At 41.0% G+C, this 22,821-nt stretch overlaps 1 protein-coding gene across 8 annotated transcripts in view; it reads right to left on the reverse strand.

Annotated features, from left to right (window-relative positions):
• MTCL3 (MTCL family member 3) overlaps positions 1 to 19,931 on the reverse strand; it is a 48,867-nt gene extending 28,936 nt beyond the window's left edge. For 6 of the 8 annotated variants that reach the window (XM_073789572.1, XM_073789574.1, XM_033867692.2 and 3 more), the window contains exons 1-4: positions 19,218 to 19,928; positions 16,102 to 17,303; positions 15,409 to 15,633; positions 13,446 to 13,604 (exon numbers count right to left, since the gene is read on the reverse strand). In XM_073789572.1, coding sequence (XP_073645673.1) covers positions 13,446 to 13,604; positions 15,409 to 15,633; positions 16,102 to 17,208 — 1,491 coding nt within the window. In that variant the 5' untranslated portion in view covers positions 17,209 to 17,303; positions 19,218 to 19,928. Of the gene's footprint in view, positions 1 to 13,445; positions 13,605 to 15,408; positions 15,634 to 16,101; positions 17,304 to 19,217 lie in introns of all 8 variants that reach the window. The other 2 variants (XM_033867691.2, XM_073789570.1) reach the window with 2 other exon arrangements.
• Positions 19,932 to 22,821: the final 2,890 nt, after the last annotated feature.

Raw genomic sequence — 22,821 nt, forward strand, 5'->3', positions numbered from 1 at the left:
TCCTGTAATAAACCACAATGGAAAAGAATATGTATATATATGTATAACTGAATCACTTTGCTGTACAGCAGAAACTAACACATTGTAAATAAACTATACTTTAATAAAAAATAAAACAAATCAAAACATTAGGCTAAGTGAAAGGAGCCAGATGCAAAAGGCCACATATGGTATGATTACAATTATATGAAATATTCAGAAAATACAAAGCTATAGATGTAGAAAACATATTAGTGCTCGACTGAGGTCAGGGGTGAGAAGAGAAGGTGACTGCAAATGGCCACTAGGAATCTCTGTGCAGTGATAGAAATATTCAAAAATTGATTAAGGAGATGGTTGCACAATTCTGCACATTTACTAAAAAACATTAAATTGTACACTTAAAACAAGCGGATTTATGATATGTAAATTACACCTTAATAAAGCTGTTAAAATAAAATGTATTGGGTCAATTTTAAACAACTATTCAGAGAATTCCCTGGCGGTCCAGTGGTTAAGACTCAGTCCTTTCACTGCTATGGGCCTGGGTTCCATCCCTGGTGGGGAACTAAGATCCCGGAAGCCATGCGGCATGGCCAAAAATAAAGGAAGAAAGAAAGAAAAGAAAAGAAAAAGTTCAGATAAAAAGAAAGGAAAAAAACAAAAAAAAAGTCTGAATATTATTTTGAAATAATTTTCAAAGTACAGAAAGCAGCTTTGAAAACTGCTTAATATGATAATAAATTCTTAATAATCTTACTCTTAATAAGATAGTAAATATGGCCTCTATGAACCAAAAATAGAACGTCATAGAAGAGATTAATCTCTGAAATAGGGAACTGTTGGGAATAAGAAAATTCACAAAGGACACTAAAATTCAATGCAAAAATTAAATTTTGCACTGGAATCTTTAAAGAGCATGACGTGACGAACACAGCAATTAACTCAGTGATATTAAGAACAAACTTGAGAAATCATCCAACACAGGTGAAAAGGATAAAAAAGGTGAAAGGATGAGAAAAATAGGTATAAGAAGTACAAAGTGAAGAAAATCCTAGGGAAAAAATAGAGCATATGTGATTATCAAGCCTAGACTACAAGAAAGTTCCTCTGAAATAATTAATAAATAGATGTTAATTTTCCAATTAAAGGGTCTATACATTTTGGGTATATTACAAAGACTATCACCTAGATATATGCCCTGGCAGTGTTTCTAAACTGGTTATTCTCCTTCAGCTGTCCAGATTCATTCTTGCCCCTTCTCTGCCCTGCTCTGTACTTTGAGAAGTTGACCTTTGCAGACCATTTTACCCAGGCTCCCTCCCCTATCAATTACCTTCTATTTGGGTTTGGCCAATTGAAGGCACTGGCAGAAATGCTGAGGGATAGAGGGCAGGAAGAGAGAGAGTTCAGGGGGATTCTCCTTGCTCCCTCACTTTTTTCAACACCACATCTTAGTAGTAGATAAGACCCCTCCAGATGACAGCTCCCACTAGGTGGATCCTCTCCACAGTTCCAGCTTTCACTGGCCCCTGTAACACTATTTCCTCAGCAATGTCCTCATCTCTAGAGGTATTGATGGCTTCCAAGTGTTGTTGCTAGTCTTCTCTGAATGCCTCATCAGCTCAAATTAAGAGTTTGTTCCCTTAATCCTACCTACGCCACTGTGAATAATCCTATTCATTTGAGCCATCTAGGGTGAATTTTACTTCCTACTGAAGGACACTGATTTATACAAAGGGTAAAGAAAAATAAACATGCAGAGAGAAAATAATATGATATACAAAAGACTCAAAGTCAGACAAATCACACGCTTCTCCACTGCAAAACAAATGCCAGAAGCTAATGGAAAAAATATATATAATATGAGAAGAAAAAACTTTGACTCAAAAATTTCATTCTGCGTTCCTATGTGAAGTCAACCAAATGCTAACTGGTTGTATTAAAGCTGTTTGCTATGTATTAAAAAACAAAAAACAAAACTCAAAGTTAACACTAGTAGAATTAAAAATGTCTTTAAAACTTTTTAAAAATTTATCTTCTGAATCACTGTAGAACATAATTATTCTAATTTAGCCTTATCTCTAAGTAAATGAATTTGATAATTGCATTTTATCCTTGAAGGACAATACTTTCCATATAACAGATCCTCCTAAATACAAACAGATGGCTACCGTTTCATAAAGTTCTATGAAAACCCTTTTTCCATGTGCAAGGAGGCAGTGGATATAATCACATACCAACATATTAGTCACTCATTATGCACTTGAATGCAATAATCAGTTGGGTTGTCTAATTATTTCTACTATTATTCAAGGCTCTTGGCCAATGTAAGAATGCTTACTTTGTGAAGGAAAGAAAAAATAATGTACTTAATTTTATTTACCACTATGATTGATGGGCTAGACAAATTAGAAATAACTGAGCTAGTCAGAAGATGAATATAGAACACTTTGAATTTTTAAGCGCTTCTGAGTTGTCATGCTGAATATGGACGGCTCCATTAAGTAAAATATATAAGTATAAAATGGAAAATGTCAGGAGAGCAGCTAAATGACATCTTTAAATGTCATCTTCAAATGTCATTTACCATCTGGATAAAGATCACTTTAACTGACCCTGAAATGTAAAAATCAGAATCAGAACAGACATCAAATAAGTGACTGTATTTCCATTAAAATGCAATCAAGTATAAAATATTCAATATATGACTGAATTTTAAATTTGGAAAATACTTCCTAATATACAGTGAAATTGCATGTTATATTTACTCAAACGTAACACAAGTATTGGAAAACAGAGGAACCAAGTAAATTCTAACTTTAGGAGCTAAAGCTGGGCTCTTCTGACAGCAATCATGTCTTCTGAAACACTGCTTCTCTTGCCTGTGCATTTATTGATAGCTTTTGTATGTATAACGGTGTGTGTGTGTGAATTAAATGAAATAGGGTTCTTAAATTCAGAGAGCATAGAATTTAGCTGTGGAGTCAACAAAAGCTACAAAACAATCTAAAGTATCTTGTGCTTGAATACAAGAGCCCTCTACTCCCTGCTAAGATGTTTCTTTTTAAGAAGAATGTTTATAGGGCAGCAAAGGTAGGAGAGAAACATTTATCCAGACAAATTAGTGCTGTGAGCCCCTTTGATGGATGCAGGGGCAGACAGTGCAGCCTTGTTGTAAGCATGTTCCCCAAACCATTGCAAATGTGAGCTAATGGATAGTGAAGCAGCAAGGACTCAGGACATGCCCCATGCCTCATACCTCAGGACAGACAGAAGTTAGAATGGTTCCATAGTGAAGCTAGATGTAAGGGGGAACTTCAGAAAGCAGCAGACATTCACGGGAAAAGAGAAAGCAAAAGTGTTTCAAAGGCCTGTATAAAAGAACAAGCACCCTACATAGATCTAAAGTTTCAACCTCATGGACTTAAAATTTCTTTCTAGGAGCTGTCTTAATCAGCTAATCTAGAGCTATGTGATAATAATAACATTATTAACACATATTCTTATACTAACAACACCACAATCTGATGTCTATATCATACCTTACAGTTTTTCAAGCACTTTCACCCATGTTACCTCCTGTTATGCTTGTGAATAGACTGGATAGGGGAAATATTTATTTTCCTTTAAGAGGTGATTAAATTGAGAATCAGCCATTAAATAACCTATCTGAAGTAACACAGGTATTAAATCTGTAAAAAGAAGAGCCAGGATCAACAGACCTGAAAACATTTTTCTAGCTTTATGTTCTTAGTTGTTTGTTTTTGTTTTTTTTCCTCCAAAGACTCCCTTTTTGTGAGATAAAATAGATTTTTCCTATAGACACACCTTGGAAGTATTCTCTCAAAGCCTGCCCAGAGCAATCCCTAAATGTGTGCTACAGGTACAGAACTTAAAGATTCTAGGAGTACTGAGGTCCCTACCGAGGGCAGGTCATGTGTGGGTCAGGAAGAAGACGGAAGGGGCAGCCTGAGTCCCTGCAGTGAGGCCAAGCTGGCTAGTGGAGACCATGGGCTTGGAGGCAGATGGACTAGTGTGGACCTGGCCTGCTTTCTGAGCATTGAGTGTTCAGCTCTAAAATGAAACTATTAACAACACAATGATACATAAAGTGACTGGCTTATAATTAGTACTCAACACTGGTAGCTATTGAACAACTGCAGCCCTGGGGTAATTTTCCACATCTCCCCAGCCAAATTAACTGCTGAATTGACTGTCCCAAACATTGAAAATTGAAAGCAAATTTAGACAGTTTTTGGGAGTGAAAGGATCTGCAGCCTTCTCCCATTCTCTAAACATGCAGTTCACACTTTCTCACCAGAGAACACAGAAGTTAAACTGCAGAACTGATACCCCAGATATCAGAGTCGTCCTCTTGTTTTTGAACTCCCGTCTTCATTCCCCCTCCCAAGAAGCCTATGAGATCTTGTTTCAGGGAAGAGTTGCTGCTTCTGGAGAATAAGTGGGGTTTGCGAGAAGCAAGGTAGAAGCCTGGAAATTTCTAGGAGGTAGCAAAAATCTCAAGAGACCTCTAATTCTGGAAGTGGGGTGAGGCGGGAGTTAGTCATCTGCTTCCTTCTCATCTTATTTGTATAGCCTCAGCACCATGGAAAGAGCCCTGATTCTGAGTCACATTTTTTGTTCTCTCTGCAAAATAGGGCCTGAAACACCTCTCCTAATTTCCACTCACTCTCTCATTCAGAATTATTTATTGTTTGTCAAATTTTGTCAAGAACTTCTGGTTGTTGTGGATACAGTGATGAATAAGACAGATTTAGTCCTTAACCTCAGGGAATTTACACTCTAGTGCAGGAAAAAGTTCTAGACAATTTCAATATGAAATAGAAGTTGTTATAATATTACAGAATATATGGTCTAACTGACTACAAGCCAGGCACTGAACTGGACGCTGAAGGTGCCACAGTGATCAAAATAGGTAGGGCCCTGTCTTCATAGTGTTCACCACACTGAGACAATGAACATCAAAGTATTCAGTACTCAGTATTCAGTATTCAGCAAATACTTTGCTGTCAAATACAACTCTACAAGGTTGTCTTTTCTATCAGAAAGTAATTAACTTTCTGATAGGAAAGACTACTACTCTCATGGCGACATTAACTGTTATTCCCTTATACACACTATACACATACTCAGTAAATGTTTGTTTAAAAATATTTGCTAAACTAAAGTCAGATCAAAGTCTGGGGATTTTAGCCTCATGGAAAAGGCTGAGACAGAGAGTAGGTGCTATTTTCTGCCACTGCTAGAGGCAGGGCCGTTCTCAGGCAGCCAAGGGTGGCCGTGGGTAGAGGGCAGTGGTAGAGAACAGTGTTGATAATTACTGCCCCAAAGCCTAAAAGCACCACAGGGACAAGTTAGGTCACAACTACTCCCCTGAGTCAGGAAGGGACTAGGTTGTTTAATGGGGGCTGGTTCTACATGAGGTTTTTGTCTGTCATACACACAACAAAGGCCAAAGGACCTCAAAAAGATTCTTATTATGCTCTTGGAAACATAAAGACTTTCACCTTCAAAAAACATCAGAGAAGTCTCATATTATTTTAATAATAGCTAAAGACAAATGTTTGGATGTTTAACTGATGACCAGCACTCATTAACTTGTGCCACACACCATAGGGTGAGAACCTGGCAGCCTTCCGGTGGCAGATTTCACTGCAGAGAATTATACGTTTAAAGAACTCACCTCAGAGACTTTCCGCACAACTTAGAATGTCTAGGTACCATCATTCAATACTCTGGTTTATTTCTTATTGGCAAAGATGGTGAATTCTTTGGTCATCGTGATGTCTTATTGGCCTCCTGGGTTGGAGAGCTAAGACTACATACAAAGTGGGGCTCAGATTATTCAGAAAGCTTCACTTCTTCTCAGCCCTGTACATCGGGTCTTCAGTTCTGATTTCGACACTAAACCAGGTCCTTGAATGCTGAATAGTAGCAACAACCAGAGAGAGTGTTGTAGGTCTTGGTCTCTGTGGTTGAAAACCCTTCAGCAGAGCCCTCAGTGAGTGCAAACTCTCAGTTTAATGCAACATTCTGATATCTCTGTGTGTGTGTGTGTGTGTGTGTATGTGTATATATACTGCCCAGTGTATATATTCTGCCCAGTGTATATATTCCACTGCAGTGGAAGCACAGAGTCTTAACCACTGGACCACCAAGGAAATCCCCTGATATCTGTATATTTGTAGCCTCCATGGTATCCATATGGCCACATTCTAGCAGATAATAAATTACTGTTCAATAAATACCTGTTGATTGAATATACAAAAAATTACAGTAATAAAATAATAGTAGTGATATGAAGTGGCATCCTGACTATGAACAGAACTTTCAGGAAGCACAGAGATGGATAACTGATAATGTCGAAAATGACATTTTCATAGAGACCTTTGAGAGCATTCAGTTTAATTTCTGCATTTATGGATAAAGAAACTGAGGCCTAAAAATTTCAAATTATTTGCTCAACATAACAGGGAATGAGAGGTGAGACTTCAAAGCCAGTTTCTAGACTCCATGACATATGTGATTTTTAATGTCACCCTCAAATTCACAGCTAATGACAAAATGTCTTAACTTTATTTTCTGCAAAATTTGAATTCCTAATTTATTAAGTGTATAGGTGAGAACTGACAATTTTGACAAAGGCTCATCCATCCATTGGTTGCCATCCATCATCACATAAAGTCTGTTTAAAATTGTCAACATTCTGCTGTACTGTAATTGATTTTCTTCATGGTTATTCTGGAGACCTCTCACGAAACCTGGTGTTACCTCCATATTAGGTCACAGCTAGGTAAGAATTTCATTCACTATTTCTCTCCCTGACCTGACTGCTACTAAACTTGGATTAACAGTGTACATCCCCTGGACTAAGTTTTCCTTCATGTTCCCAGAATTCTTCTGTGACCAAAGTTTTAAACCCTTATTTCAATGGTTATGATTTACTAAGAACCATTTCAAACCCCTTTTTAAAGTAGGTTGGAGAGCTTCCCTGGTGGCACAGTGAGAGTCCACCTGCCGATGCAGGGGACACGGATTTGTGCCCCGGTTCGGGAAGATCCCACATGCCGCGGAGCGGCTGGGCCCGTGAACCATGGCCGCTGAGCCTGCGCGTCCGGAGGCTGTGCTCCGCAACGGGAGAGGCCACAACAGGAAGAGTCCCGCGTACCGCAAAAATAAATAAATAAATAAAGTAGGTTGGATAGAGAAGTCAGAGAAGTAAACAACTCTTCAATAACTATGTGGCAACATGCTTCCACGAAGATACGGAAACACAGGTCAGCTGCTCAGTTTTCAGAGGCAGATCACTCAAAGTTCGGCCTAAAGCCCCAGGTCCTCTGTTAAACTGGCAGAGTCCAGGGTGAGAGACTTAGCGCCCATGGATATGGTTTATCAGCAAGTGCAACAACCATTTCAAAATACATTTATCATTTATTAAACAATTTCTATGAAGCCATGGGAACTGCATGTGTACTCAATGGGAAGTGCTTAGTCCATTATTGTACGAGTTCATCATTTGTACAGTGCCTTACTGTTTCAAGAATATAAAGTTTGAAATTCCAGCCAAGAAAAGAACTGAAATCTGATCCATTGCACAGGGTGTGTAATGCTGATGTGTACTTTTATGTAAAACAAAACCCAGAAATTTGAGGTTTATAATAAAAAAATCAATATTTTTCACAAAATAAGCCACCAACAGGGATTTTCTGGTCTGTGCACTACTTCACTTTTACTGAGAACTCGGCATCAGGGTAAAAGAAAAGTGCCATTTACCCAAATGAGTCTTGGGACTCACTTCAAAATGCATATAATTGCATATGTAATTTCGTTTAAAAAATCCAATAAGGTTTATAATTCCGAAATCAATATATCTTTAAAAATGCAACAATCGGTAAAACCTGGAAGACAAGCTTTTCTATGCTTACCTGGCACATTATTCTTTGCTTTTAATTTAGTTTCTTTTATTCCTGCCTATGTTATTCAACAAACTACTGCCTCTGAGAAGATGTGACTAAAGTCATAGTGTTTAATTGATGCATTTCAAAATATTTACAGTAATTTCATCAAAAATATCAATGATTACTGTTCCATTTTTTCAAATTATAAGTTAACTACCAGAACCAGGGGAAAATACTTGAATGCCAAAGAAATTCCCCATTTAAACTGTCTTTTGGGCTGCTTCTTTGCTGATTTATCACTCAGTATTTCTTTTTGCACTTTATAACTTAAAACATGCCCTATCAAAACCAAGTATGGTTACAATCAGTTCTTTATTTTATATAAGAAAATAAGTAGGGTGGGAGGGAGGGAGACGTAAGAGGGAAGAGATATGGGAACATATGTATATGTGTAACTGATTCACTTTGTTATAAAGCAGAAACTAACACACCATTGTAAAGCAATTATACCCCAATAAAGATGTTAAAAAAAAAAAAGAAAAGAAAGTAAGTAGGTAGTTGTAAACAGTCAGGACAAGCATTTGTTTATTAAAGTGTTCTGCCTGTACAGAGTCTGAGTAAACAGATATATTCTCTATGTACTCGATAAAATTTTTTTTAAAACAGAGGCACTACTGTTGAAATTTATAGTACTAATTATTTTTGTGTTCTAGAATGAAAGTTCATTGTAATAGATAGGATATATTAACCAAGTGCACAGAAAATAGAAGTCCCAAGATAGATGGTGCTATTGCAGTAGGCCAGTTAACAGCCCCCTAGAGCAGAGGCCAGTAAAAGCTAAGAAAATTATTTTCTTTTAAGATTCTTGGGTCAGGGTGAGGGATGAGACGACACAAAGAGATTCTGAACTGAAAAAGATCTAACAAAGAGTTCTCATCATCATCATCTCAGTTACTGTTACTCTTTTTTCCTTTTCCATCTTTAAAGATCCTCTGTTGGTTCATTCTTTTCTCAAATATCTGTCAGCAGTGCTTCTCCAAGTACCAGACTTTAAAGGTGACATGAGAAGACACCTTCCTCCTGAAGAGCACAGGGTTTTCAAAGTTTTGAAAATAAAGGTTGTTCCCACAGCAGTAGGACTTCAGAAAGGGCAGTGATCCTCAATTAACTGTAGCAGAGACTCACCCCTCATAGAACCTCCTCCATACTGTATATAGCCTACTCTATATTCTCACTATGTGTGCATTAACCCATCCTGGCATTCAAAGAGCTAGTTGTAGTTTCCATAAAATAAATTTTACAAAAACCTCTGTCTCACTGTTTGTGATGCTGAAAGATAGAAAAGCATTTTTCCCAGGTTACATAAAGGTAAAGGCATTTTTCTACTGCAAGAAAGCATAATGCCAGTAGTAATCAATGTTTTATAAGCGGGATGAGAATGCCATTAAGATTCTAAGGCAGCATCCTAAGAGATCCCTCTTGTTTACAGGTGGCAGAACATCAGCTGTTCAACACAAGCAAGTAGTAGTAGAGTCAACTAATTACCTCCATCCTGCCTCTGCTCAACTCTTCTTTCCCCCAGTACCGACTCCCTACTCTCAGGGGGAGAAGATAAGCAGATGGATGTGAGCAGGTGCACAGGACCTTGTGCAGCCACCAGCCCTGAGAGCAATTGGGCAACACCCTTGAAGCCAGTTAAACTCTTAGAAAATGGTTTCCAAACTCCAGCAGATGGCCTACTGTTCCCAGTTGTGCTGTTCTACATCTATATGACTCCATATAGGAAACTAAAATCTGCGAGTTGGAGGATTGCTTCTCTGTAGTGTATTCTATTGGGCATTTTATGATTTTACTCCATAACTAGTGCATTTTCTTCATAATGGAAAGCTTGGCCTGGTTATGTTTTCTCCACTGGTGGAACGCCTCAAAGTGATAAAAGTTGTGTGGTTAACACTCACCAAGGACTTGAATATATTTTCATTTTACAAACAAGAAAGCAGATGATTAACTGAAGTTGCTGAAGTTAGATGGGGACAAGTCAGGCTTCAAACTCACAACCTCTACCACACAAAGTAAGCCAGTTATGATTGCAATTCAGTTTTTATATTTATTTTTTTGGAGAATAACAAAATCACCATTACAAAAATCTTAATTTTAATGAAACATTTCTGATTTCTAAACTACTTTTAAACTACTTTTTCTATTTCTGACACTCTTCTGAACACTATGAAGGTCAACCTCTAGTGAATGATTATGGAACTTTTCTGCCAAAATATATTTCATTTTCTTTTTATTGTACCATTTAGAATCCTTCAGATATTTAACTTCTGCTTTCTCTCCCTTCTTCTCTATTTCCATTTCTTTTCCCTATCACCACTCACCTACTCAAACTGTGAATGCTATTTTAGAGTCCATTTTAAAAATAAAAGGTCACTTTAAAAGCCAATGTCCTGCATACCTGCTCCTAAATTTTTTACACTTTTATTGTTGTAGTCTCTAATTAGGGATTGGAGTTTGGCTTTTGTAAGTCCAAGGAGGATGAGAATTTCTTCTTTGGCATGAACATATACCCACACTGCCTAATGCAGCAAGAGTATCTTCCTAATTCAGAGTTAGAACCCTGATGGGGGAAACAGTTATAAGAAAAAGTGTGGAAAACAAATGGAAAAGCATTTTTACAATGATTCTCCTGAGGACATCCCCAGATTCCAGTCATTTTTTTCTAGTAGCCAGATTATCATGGCTTTTATTTTAAGATGGGAAAAGTCTAATCTCTCTGGCTAATGGACAGCCAGTCTATAGAAATTTCCCCCTTTCCTGGACACAGGATGAAAATCAGAAAGCTCTTATGCCATTCTTAAATCCAACTTTCCAGATATCCACTTGAAAAACATTGATATAATGCCAAATCACGAGGCATTTTTTTAACCCTTATAATCAGTGAAGTTTGTTTTTACTTGAATTTTTTTTTTTTTTTTTTTTTTTGCGGTGCGCGGGCCTCTCACCGTTGTGGCCTCCCCAGTTGCGGAGTACAAGCTCCGGACGTGCAGGCTCAGCGGCCATGGCTCACGGGCCCAGCCGCTCCGCGGCATGTGGGATCTTCCCAGACTGGGGCACGAACCCGCGTCCCCTGCATCGGCAGGCGGACTCTCAACCACCGCGCCACCAGGGAAGCCCTGAATATTTTTAATTGGATAAACAAAGAGTATGGAAGAAGGCAAGTGAGGTGTGAATATGGAATGGAGCCTTATGGAACTGACAATGAGCTTTCTTTTTGCTTGTCCATAAGAAGGTATTTAAGAGCTATTCTTATAGGTTGAATTGTGCCCCTGCCCCAATTTACATGTTGAAGTCCTAACACCAAGCAAGTACCTCAGAATGTGACCTTATTTGGAGAGAGGGTCTTTACTGAGACAATCAAGCTACAATAAAGCCATTACAGCAGGTCCTAATCTAACTTGACTGGTGTCTTACAAGAAGGGGAAATTTGGTCATAGACAGCTATGGGGAGAATGCCATGTGAGTGTGAAGATGCATATATATATAAGCCAAGGAGAGAGGCCTGGAATAGATCCTTCCTTCACAGCCCTCAGAAGAAACCAACCCTGCCAACACCTTGATTTTGGACTTTTAGCCTCCAGAACTGTGAGAAAATAAACTTCTATTGTTTAAGCCACTCAGTTTGTAGTACTTTCTTATGACAGCCCCATCAAATAACAGCTACCTACTTAATTTTTTCAAACTTTCAATTTTTCACAAACTTCAACTGTACATTATTATCGAAGAAACCTATCCTTATATTGATATTAATTTAATATTTGATCTCTCAACTTTAGAATAAAATCTATGCTGTTCTTTAATGGTAATGTCCTGGACTTCATGATAAAAGTCATGATAGCTGCAAGACGTACGGAGATTCATTGAAAATAACATTTTATAACTGAATACACTGAGGCAAGCAGAAATTAGAGGACTTTTAAGTCAGCCGATTAGTTACTGGTGAAGATAGTCCCACGGCTCCCAGTCGCCATGTTTTTCTGCTGTAGCACACAGCCACCCTTAGGTATTAGCTAAGAGTCACATATCAGTACAATGATTTTTTTTTTTTTTTTTTGGTGGTACGCGGGCCTCTCACTGCTGTGGCCCTCTCCTGTTGCGGAGCACAGGCTCCGGACGCGAAGGCCCAGCGGCCATGGCTCGTGGGCCCAGCCGCTCCGCGGCATGTGGGATCTTCCCAGACCGGGGCACGAACCCGTGTCCCCAGCATCGACAGGCGGACTCCCAACCACTGCGCCACCAGGGAAGCCCCAGTACAATGATTCTGCCCTAATTTGTCATGTTAAAAATGTTTAAATTCAGGATAATATAAGCAGAAACTTAGATCACAAAACAGGTTACCCCACTGAAACAGTGTTCTACAAATTCCTGCCACACATTCTTAATTGACAACTGATCACTGTTACACGGTAGTTATATTTTTTTACCATTTCGAGATAAACACAGCAGTGGAACGTGCCAATATCTCAGTTAGTCTACGGGAAGATTAGGATTTTCATTTAAATTCTGCATATTTAAGCAGAGGAAGTGTTCAGAGGACCACGTGTGTATTTGCTAATTCTCAATAATGGTTTTCACAAGTTGCTCTGGACATTTTCAGGCAGTTTTCAAGGAAGAATATTATTTCAATTCAAACTGTTACTTATCACAAAACTATTTCTTTTTTTTTTAAACGTCTTTATTGGAGTATAATTGCTCTACAATGGTGTGTTAGTTCTAATTATTTCTTGATACATCTTTCTGTTTCTTTTATTCTCGTTATTTTCTTTGATACTGATTTTGTGCTTTGAGAAGATTCAGGGGAAACATGGTAGGAATTTTCTAATAGCTAATGTGGAAGAGAACTCTGACTCTTGTACCCGAAAGGGTAGGACTGAGATGAATTTATTAAAGTTACAAGTAGATAGATTTCAACTCAAAACAAAGAAAACCTTAAACAGAGCTATGCTGTGATAAAATTGGCTACTGGAGACGATCTTAAGGGCTAGTCACTGGTGAAGTTCTAAGTATTAGACCATTTGGGGGGGCTTTGTTATAAGAAGGAATCAAGCAATGATTAGATTAGATTGAATGGCCTTTACGGTCTTTTTCATCCTAAAAGTCTGTGCTTCTATGAACTCAGTAGTAATCTCACAGGATTAGCACTTCCCCTCAACTAACAGAAGGCTTATTCCTTCATATTCTTGATATCCTTTGTGTTTGGTATAGCTGTGTAATTTATTTAATTAACATCCATTTAGATATCACACACGAAGCATCCGTCACAGCTCATATATGTCAAGTCAGAGGCAGGGTAGAGGTCAGAGTTTCTTCTTTGCTACTTATTTATTAGTATGAAATCATGTATCTGTTACTATATTGGGTGAGAACAACAAACTGTCCTATAATCATAAAAAATTTAATTATTTTAACAGTCATATTAGTCTTTGGTACGCTCTATGAAGAGCTAAATATATACAGCACGCCATGAGATAACTGATTACTAACCTCCTTCATTTTTTCCAGTTCATTCTGCAGAGCTTGCTTTGCTATCTCAACTTCTATAAGCTGTTGCCTCAGTTTCTCATTTTCATCTTCTGTTGTTGTTCGCTTTTCTTCCACATTTTCCAATTCATGGTGAAGTCTCACAGATACATCCTTTGCTACCTAAATTAAAGTGTTTTTAACAATAAAATGTAATTAAAGACAATACAACAAATGGGCTAAAGTTATATTAAAAGTACTAGAACCAATATGTATATAGTGTCTACCATATGCCAGACATCATTCCAGATGCATTACATATAAGCCATTTCACATACATAAACCATTTAACTCTCTCAACAATCCCATGAAATAGATCCTATTATTATTCCTGTTTTATAGATGAGGAAAACTGAGTCTCATGGAGGTAAAGTAATATGCTCAAGGTGACACAGCTAACAAGTGGCCAGGTAGTCTGGCTCTCCACTCTGTTCCCTTAATGTCTACATGACATCATGGTTATAAATGTTCAATTGTGTTTTATCATGTGTAGAGATTTCACAAGTCTCTAATTCCACAACAAAACTATGAGGTAGATGCCTCCATTATCACTTATTTTAAAGACTAGAAAATAAAATATTCCCAGGTAGGGTCTGGGGCTTGAATTTTGATCCTAACATTCCAGGTGCTTAGTTTTAAGAAATATTTTAGTCTTTGAGAATGTTGTTTGTTTGTTTAAATTAGTGTGTGCATTTTTGCCTCCTGTTTTAAGATTACCTCAGAAATTTTAGGGTTTGGAAGAAAAGTGGGGCAGTCTGGTGCTGTATCTCAGGACACAGGCTGTGGTTTTGGACTGAGTGGGGAGCCAGCCTGACCAACTACTAGCCAAGTTCTAGGGCTAGGGGCTGGGCACTTAACTTTCATAAAAGGTTCATTGTGGGCACCTGTAAAATGATGCTATTCATAATCCCTTCCTTACAGGTTTTTCTCCTTGAGACCTAAATGAAATAATAACATGAGTAACAATGGTTGCCACAGTGCCTGGTGCCTAGTCAACACTTGACAAATGTCAGAAAAAGGAAAAAAAGAGAAATGATACAACGGCTTTCATAAAATGTTTTCCCATGGCTTTCTTTTTAAAAAAATACAAGATAATTACACTCGGCTTTTAAATCTTCATGAAATTAATACAATTAAATTATATTTCGTTTGCTGTCCCAGACCATGAAGATAACATCTGATTTGCGTTGTCAGTGAATCTGTCTACAGTAAAACCGAATGAACAGACCACACCTATCTAAAAAACGCACTTCAAAGTTGAAATTTCTCCACTGGGGGAGACTCTGAAGAAGCAACCTCCCTAAGAACATGGTTCTTTCATTTAGCGCACTCTCCCTTTACTTTTCCAAAAGGGACCACAAGCTGGACAGTTTTCCTTTCTGGGAGTTATCTAAGTGGTAATTACAGAAAGGAAGGAGTTCTGGAAGAAGGCGTTGGGGACGGGGGCGGCTTTCAGAGAGAAATCTTAACTCTAATATCTTTCCAGTGCTGTTCCTATTCTGGGCTTCAACTCCACTGAAGGAGTCTTCACCGCGCTGCTCCAGAGGGCCTGACTCCATCTGGCCTGCGCTTGGAGGACAGTCTCTGGAAGTCAGATCAAGGCCTGCGCTCGGCCACGCCGTTTCCGCCGCGGAAGGAGGCGCCCTCCTCCCACCACCTCTGTAATCGTCACCGTGGCTCCCAGGGCAGCCCGCAGAGCTCGCTCTCTGCAAGACCCTCCCCCCACACAGGACTCTTCAGACCCACCTGTCCGTTTTTCCTCTTCCCTTTCCGGGACCTTGACATTCTGTGATTGGCGCTGCGAAACTCCGTGTCCCTAGAGCTCTTTGCCAATCACCACTGAAGGCCTTTCAACGCAAAGCGCCCGTGACCTGAGTCCCCACCCACCGCCCCTGCCGCGCGCCCCCCGGGCCCCGGCGCCGCAGACCTTGAGGTCCTGCTCCAGGCTGCGCAACAGCTCCCCGTCGATCTCCCCGGTCTGCGCGTAGCGGAGCCTTTTGCGCTCGGCTTTGCGGAGGCGGTACTGCAGGATCCGGCAGTTTTTGTTGGCTCTCTCCAACTCGTGGCGCATTTCCTGCAGTTGGCAGGCATCCTCCTCGAAGAAAGTGTCCCTCATCTCGTCCATCTCGGTCCTCAGTTCATCGATCTCGTTCTGAGGCGGTGACAGGCCGCGGGTCAAAATTAGCTTCGCCTCCCACCCCTCGGACATACACCGTCTACACCCCATCCCAGCTCCAAATTCTCAGCTTTACTGCTCCCTCTCCATGAGACAGGAATGACCCGGAGCTGAATGAACAAGAAGAAACTAGAAAAAATGGACCCTCTTTAGGCCTTCCCTCGCTCTCCTACTCCAGCTCTGTCCGTGAAAAAGTGAGCCAAACCATAATAATAGGAGAAACGAAGGCCCAGATTTGGATCTAAATAAAAACCTAACGCTGCTGATCGCAAAGCCCTTTTAGATCCGGAAAGGGCCTAGGGACCCCCTCCCCTCATTTCCTGTTCCCCTCCCTCTTGAAGGCTCCCTAACAGGTTAGCAGCCTCTCACTCCCGCCAGGACACGCCCTAATGCTCCGAGGCCCACACCTCCCCTCCTCCAACCCGTCCCCCACACCCTCCTCACCTTGAGAGTCTCGTTTTCCTCCCGCAGCTTCTCCATCTCCTCCTGCATTTCCTCCTGCTCCTGGAGCTGCTGCGGGTGCGGCTGCGACGAAGGGGGCGCCGCTGCCTGCATGCCGCCGCCGCCGCTCGCGCTGCCCTCTGCGCCCTGTTGGGGGCCCTCTGCTGCCGCCGCCATTGGGGAGGTGGGAGGGACTGCGAGGGGCTCACAAATGGCAGGGGCGCCAGCGACCGGAGAGCTGCGGTTGCTGCCGCCGCCGCCGTTCTTACTGTGCATCTGAGCCGCGGCCGCCGCCGCCGCCGCCGCCCGCTCTTTCTTGAGATGGAACTGGATGAGCTCAGACTGCAGACATCCTTCCTTCCAGTAGCTCCCTCCGCCACCGCTGCCAGGCCCCACAACGCCAATCCCAGAGTTTCTGCTGCCGGAGCCTGGGGTTTTGCCCGCAGAGGAGGTGGATGGCGAGGGGGAGGCCCCCTCCGCGCCGCTGCCGCCCCTCGGCTGAGCGCGTACGCTTTTCCCTCGCCAGCCCCTGGGCGGCGGCGGCGGCTGCGGAGCGCCCCCCTCCCTTTCCCCAGAGCCGCTGCCGGCTCCTCCTCCTTCCCCACCCCCTCCTCCTCCTTCTCCGAGAGGAGGGGGTTCCCCGAGTTTAGAGGACGCGGGCTCTAGCTCCCGGGGCGGCTCCTCCGACGCGCCAGGCCTCCTGACACCCACCGGGGCCAGGGTCGCCACGGGGGCCACTTCAGCACCAGCCAAGGACTGGACAGCTCCCGGCGCGGCCCCCTTGGGCGCCAGGGGCGCGGCCTTCTCCGCCCCTCCTCCGCTTCCTCGGGCGCTGGCCGGAGGCGCCGTGCGGCTCCCGGTCTTGTTGCCCTGCTGCTGCTGCTGCAGCTGCTGCTGTCGAATAGAATTGAGTTTAGTGCCAGCCCCTACCGGGGACCGGGTGGCCGCGGTGGTCTGTCGGACCGAATTGTCTCTCGGTCTAGCGGGTGACTGAGCACGCTGCTGCTTTCTGCTGCTGCCCTCCGGGTGCAAGCGAGCCTCAGTGGCAGCTGTGGCGGCAGAAGCTGCGGCTGTGGCAGGGGCAGCGCCCCCCGTCGGTGGCTGACTCATTGCGGTCTAGGAAGAATCTATCAGAGGCGATTTACAATAGTCTATCACCAGGTCACTCTCTTCCCTCCTCACTGCCAGCAACCTTCCTTTCTAATCTGGGACAGAAACAAAAGAAGGAAAGCACACAGCGTGTCTGCATTGTTACAGAGCAAAGAGTGATTTTCCGTAACAAGAGAAGCCATAGAAAATGAGATTTGGACGGCGCTTAATAGAAGACTAGACTTTAGAACTAGGATGTAGAATTGTCAATTCTCATTTTGCCCAGGGGGGCGCTATCTCCATCTTACGCCACCTCAGTAAAATGAAGATCTGAAAGCCGCTGAACCTCCCATTCTCACGGTAGCAGGTTATGGCAAGGATGGAATCAGAAAGGAACTGATGGGAAGGGAGTTTTTTGTTTGTTTGTTTAAGAAGATAAGGTCAAGAAGCTTCAGAAGGAAAAGAAGTCCAAAGGCTAGAACTGTCAATACCCTGATTTTTCAGCTTTGGTTTCCTCACTATCAAATCTGCGTTTCAAAGCCTAATTTCATGGAGAAAGTTTTAATTGATATTCCCAAGTGTCAATTAGATGAAAAGAGTTATGAAAGGGTTTTTCTTAGAGAACACGTGTTATGGATAAATGATATTTTTCTCAAACAGCTCTAGCCCTTAATGTTGCATTTTGTGAAATACACCCAATTTCCTTTAGACTAGAATTAAAAGAAAATATAAATAATGAATGACTTTAAGCCAACTTCAGTTTCAAGAAAATATGGCATTAAAAATCATCTATGTGGTTTAGTCATTAGCAGCGCTGAAGGGATTTTTCTTTTTATTTATTTATTTTTTAGTTTTGAGAAATAAATTAAAAATCATTTGGAAAAATTTATTGGTGGCTCTGCACAATTTCTTAAATTACAGGTGATAACTTTTTCTACACTTATCTAAATTTCAATGTTCTTGTGAATTGCTTTAGTTTTAAGTGTAATTGCTAAACAAAGTATTTTCATTTATTAAGCACCTTCTCAGATGGTACATAACAGGCAAAGGTGTACTTTTAAAGTGCCCAGTCCTTTCCATGAAGCCAAATGCTAAAACAGAATGACCCTGCACCCAAGAAGGCTGGTGCATCCTCACTCACGGTGGTAAGATCAACTTCTGTTTTGTATTTTTTCGAAGATAAATCCATCACTGGCTTTTAAAATCTGGAAAATAGAAACTCAAAACCCACTGCCTCCTGGTTTTTTCTCCCTAGTGATCCAGCTGCTTAGTCAGCTAGTCAGTTAGGTGCGTTTTCCTTAGAAATATAATTTCTCTCTAAAGGGCATGACTGAAAAGGGCATGACTAGGCAGAAAGTTCTGCTTAAAAAAAAAAAATCCTATTAGGGGAGGAGATACTTGCTAGTTACTTTACTAGCATTAGTCCTGTTATTGTCTAAGTATCATAGCTTAGTCAATGTGTAGTAACCCCTCATTTTATAAAGAAATATTACTGGAAGGCTCCTCCACCTCCCTTTCTCTTTCTGGGATCTCCTTCCAACTCAATTTGGAAAATAACAGTGAACAAAGAAGACATGGGGAGGGAGAGGGAGGAGTCATCCATCAACTTATTTTCTACGTGTTCTCCCAGAGCAACATGCTCCTAGAATATCTGGTCTAGTTCACTAGCAGGTCACACTAACCGGGATCACCCAAATAAGTTATATTGCCAATGCAAACTTATTTTTGTTTCGAATTAGGCAGAACCACTCTGAAGCTGAGAGCCACCAGAGAACGCTTAATTCGGCCCCCATACAGCTCTATCGCAAGAGAAAGCTCGAGTTCCAGGAACTCGGCTCCCACAATCAAAGGTACCTGGCTGCTGTCACGTGGTTCTCACAAAGTACCAGGATGCTGTGTCTCTTTGAGGCTTCTCCTATGAAATTCGCCAACCCAGCAACCCCAGCACGGCCTAAACCAACAATTTTAATCTCAAGTTTTATCTGCCCACTCACCCTCCCCATCCCTTTAGAAAATCCAGAACTGCTCACTTCTTGGCAGAGGCGATGTTTTGAGGCTGGAGCAAATCAACAGCGCTTTCCTTCTGATCTTCCGGGGACCTCAGGGTTCTTACTGTGTCTTTTCGGAGACGAGGAGAGTTTAACTTCGTAGTTTTATATATGCGACTATCTGGCTGAGCACTTTTGACTTTGGACCGGTTCGCCCCAGTTCCACACCCACTCTGTTTCTCCAAACAATGGCGTTAACGTGGAGGCTCAACGGCCGGAAGAGCGGATTACTCCTTGGCGGCCCGCGGCTGGGCTGGAGCTGCGACTCTGAGCAGGCGAACACGCAAGGTACCAAGCCGTGCCAGACGCTCCCCGGGAAGTGCACTGATATTCGTGAGCTGGCCTCACCGGACTGGGCAGGGGAGGGGGCGGGATTGCAAGGGAGGACTGCGTAGAAGTAACCAAAGAGAGGCTACTTTCAAAAGGGAAGAGAAGAAGGCGGAGTGCGGAGGCGGAGGGGCGGGCGGCAAGAAGACAAAAAGGCCAGAGCCACGCCCGCGATGGAAGACCGGTAGCCAAGCTCACAGTCCTCGCTGCACTCGCATACCCCTTACTCGGCGGAAGATTCCCAAACCGCTCGAAATCGGATGCACTGGCTTTCCTCAAAGCTTTGTCCTGGACCGCGTCAATCGCCATCAATTATTTACTTGAGCTTTTCGCAGGGAGGCGGATTCCAACAGCCTTCCGGGCTTGACTGACGTCTCCCGATGCAGCGGCAAGGCGCTGGCGGGCGGCTGCTGGGAGTTCTCTTTGTTCGCTCCCTTTAATTCTCAGTCGAGCTCTCCACGCGGCGCGCCTTCCCCACCCCCAGCCCGGGCGGAGTCTTCAGACGTCTTTTCCACGGGTAGATGATGGTTGCCAGACCAACGGTCCCACAGACAAAGGGTTCTTGTCATGCCACGACTAATTTAGTACAAACCGAATAAATACCGGTTTACAGCGATCCTTTACAGATCGGTTTGCCTTCGGTACATTTTCTTCTCTCCTTTATTAAGTTCCAGTTTCCACTGTGAATACAAGGAACAATTACCAGGATCCATAATCTTTATAGTAGTGCATGCGGGTAACAGGGATCATCTAATATATTTATTATAAGATAGGCATTTAAAGGAAATTCAGGGGGAAAAGGGAATTCAGAATATGTGCCTTTACGATGTACAAGAATCCATAATACTTCCCAGTAATAGTATTTTTAAATGACCGGAAAATTCTCTTTTCCCTTCTAGTTTTGTTTATTTTTATTTTTTGGTGGTGATGGGAGGGGGAGTGGTGTGGAGGAAAGTATGAAGTTCTTCTTACCTTTAAGAATTCCTTGGTGAACTTGAAGACAAGAATGAAAATAAACACTGTTTTAGAAAGGGCATTTTATTTATTTTAAATTTCTCTTACATTAATATTGTGGTTTTGTATGTAAAATGAGGTCAATATCTTGAATAATTTTTTATATTAATATGAATTTTAGTGTAACAGATTTTATTTTCCAAGTGTAATATCTTGCATTAAAAATGAAATAACACAATTTAGGAGTGTTTTGCATTCAAACAATATCATTACAGCAAAATAAAAAGATGTTCAAGCCCTGGTGATTAGTATCTCCAGCAATATATAAGACAAATATAGCAGCAGGACAAAATCATTCACGTACTCATATGCTCCCAAATAGATAAATGCCTAGTTTATGCCTGGCACTGTCCAAGGTCCTGGGTATGCAAAGATAAGAAATAGTTCCTGTCTGGGAAGGCTTAAGCATATTGATGAGAATTGGGATAATTTCCATATAATCCTTTAAATACTTTTGGAAGGTGGAAATGTGATGTCTGTGACTCTATAATGAATAGCTCAGACTTTGGCTAGCATACCAAAAATACAGAGAAAAAGGCAAAGTAAAATGTAATCACAATTTACTTGGAATTTATGCTAAATAATAAATTGTCATTATGTACTCAAATTTGAGTTGCGATTTCCTTAAGAAATACTAAGATTCATTTAACCAAAATGGATAAAAAATTTTTCAGGTTAATCTTTACAAATCAAATAATATTATAAACATAGTCTGTGGACAGAAAACCTACCTGGTCCTGCTTCTTTAAGAACTTGTACTCTGTTCAGGCATCTATGTTTCAATTTTTCCTAAGGCAGTATTATTTATTTCAATGCAATTAGTAACTTTAAGTCTAGTAAAAATCAAGAATTCATTATCATGCATTCTTAAGCACATTCTTAAGCACATTATCATGTGCTTAAGTGTGTCATTTTATAATATAATATTATGCAATTTCAAGGTTTAAAACTTTTTAATAATAAAGATTAAGTATGAGCAATATTTAGGATGCTTCTTTACTCATGTAAATATGCCATAAGAAGAACTTTTGAATTGGAAATTTCTCTGATTTATTTTATTTTCTAGTTAAAATTATATTTCTCCAATTAAGCAAGCACCAAAGATGATTATTCAAAGATTTTGTCAGAATTTAGAAAGGCTTAGGTATTATTTTTACTGTGTTTCAGAAGCAGACTGGCCAACTGACCTTTTAATGTGTGTAATAATAAATCAGCCACTCTGTGGCACAGTAATGTGGATCTTTGATCAAGGGAAGGCTAAGGTCTCAACTTCGAAGCCCTTAAGAAATACGTAGCTTAAAATATCTACCTTTTGATTCTCATGACTTTAAATATATAACAGCTCTTTACCTACATAGCTTTACAGTTTGCAAGGGCATTTCACTTTGTATGCTCAAAATACTGTGAAGTAAATACTATTTTCTCCATTTAAAATGTGGAGTAACTGAGTTTCAGTGATGTTAAGTGACTTACTCAAGTTCAGTTTCACAATCAGAACTTGAACTTAGGTCCTCTTCCATTGTCTCCTTTTTCATATTTTTCCCACATGTTTTTCATACCATAACTTAAAAATCTTAATCTCTAAGCCTGATTTTTCACCGGTATCCTAGTCTGATCTTTTCACATATGCACAGGCTCTCTACATGTGGAAATAATACTATCACCTCAAATGTCATGTGAATTTTTCCTCTTTCCCCTAACTAGCATCGATTTCTATTCTATTTTTCTTTTAGTTGAGAAAAACTGTATTCTATATCTTTTTTCTTTTAGTGTAATCATCATTTTATATACTTTCCCACTAAACACTGAGTTCTTCATTGCTTAATATTTTTCCTTTGCTTCTATATCCATTTTTTTCTTTCAAACTATTTCCTAGGCTTATCTTTTTAATTAAACTTCCTGTGCAATCACTATCAAAACCCAGATCCTAAACTACTGCAAATACTTTCTATATTAGATAGATTCTTTTTTTTTTTTTTTTTTTTTTTCCGGTACGCGGGCCTCTCACTGTTGTGGCCTCTCCCGTTGTGGAGCACAGGCTCCGGACACGCAGGCTCTGCGGCCACGGCTCACGGGCCCAGCCGCTCCGCGGCATGTGGGATCTTCCCGGACCGGGGCACGAACCCGTGTCCCCTGCATCGGCAGGCGGACTCTCAACCTCTGCGCCACCAGGGAAGCCCTAGATAGATTCTTTCTGCTAAATCCACACTGTCCAATGCTGCCAGTTTACACCTTTATTAAACAA

The sequence above is a fragment of the Tursiops truncatus genome, chromosome 12 (assembly GCF_011762595.2).
Source record: "Tursiops truncatus isolate mTurTru1 chromosome 12, mTurTru1.mat.Y, whole genome shotgun sequence".
NCBI lineage: Eukaryota > Metazoa > Chordata > Mammalia > Artiodactyla > Delphinidae > Tursiops > Tursiops truncatus.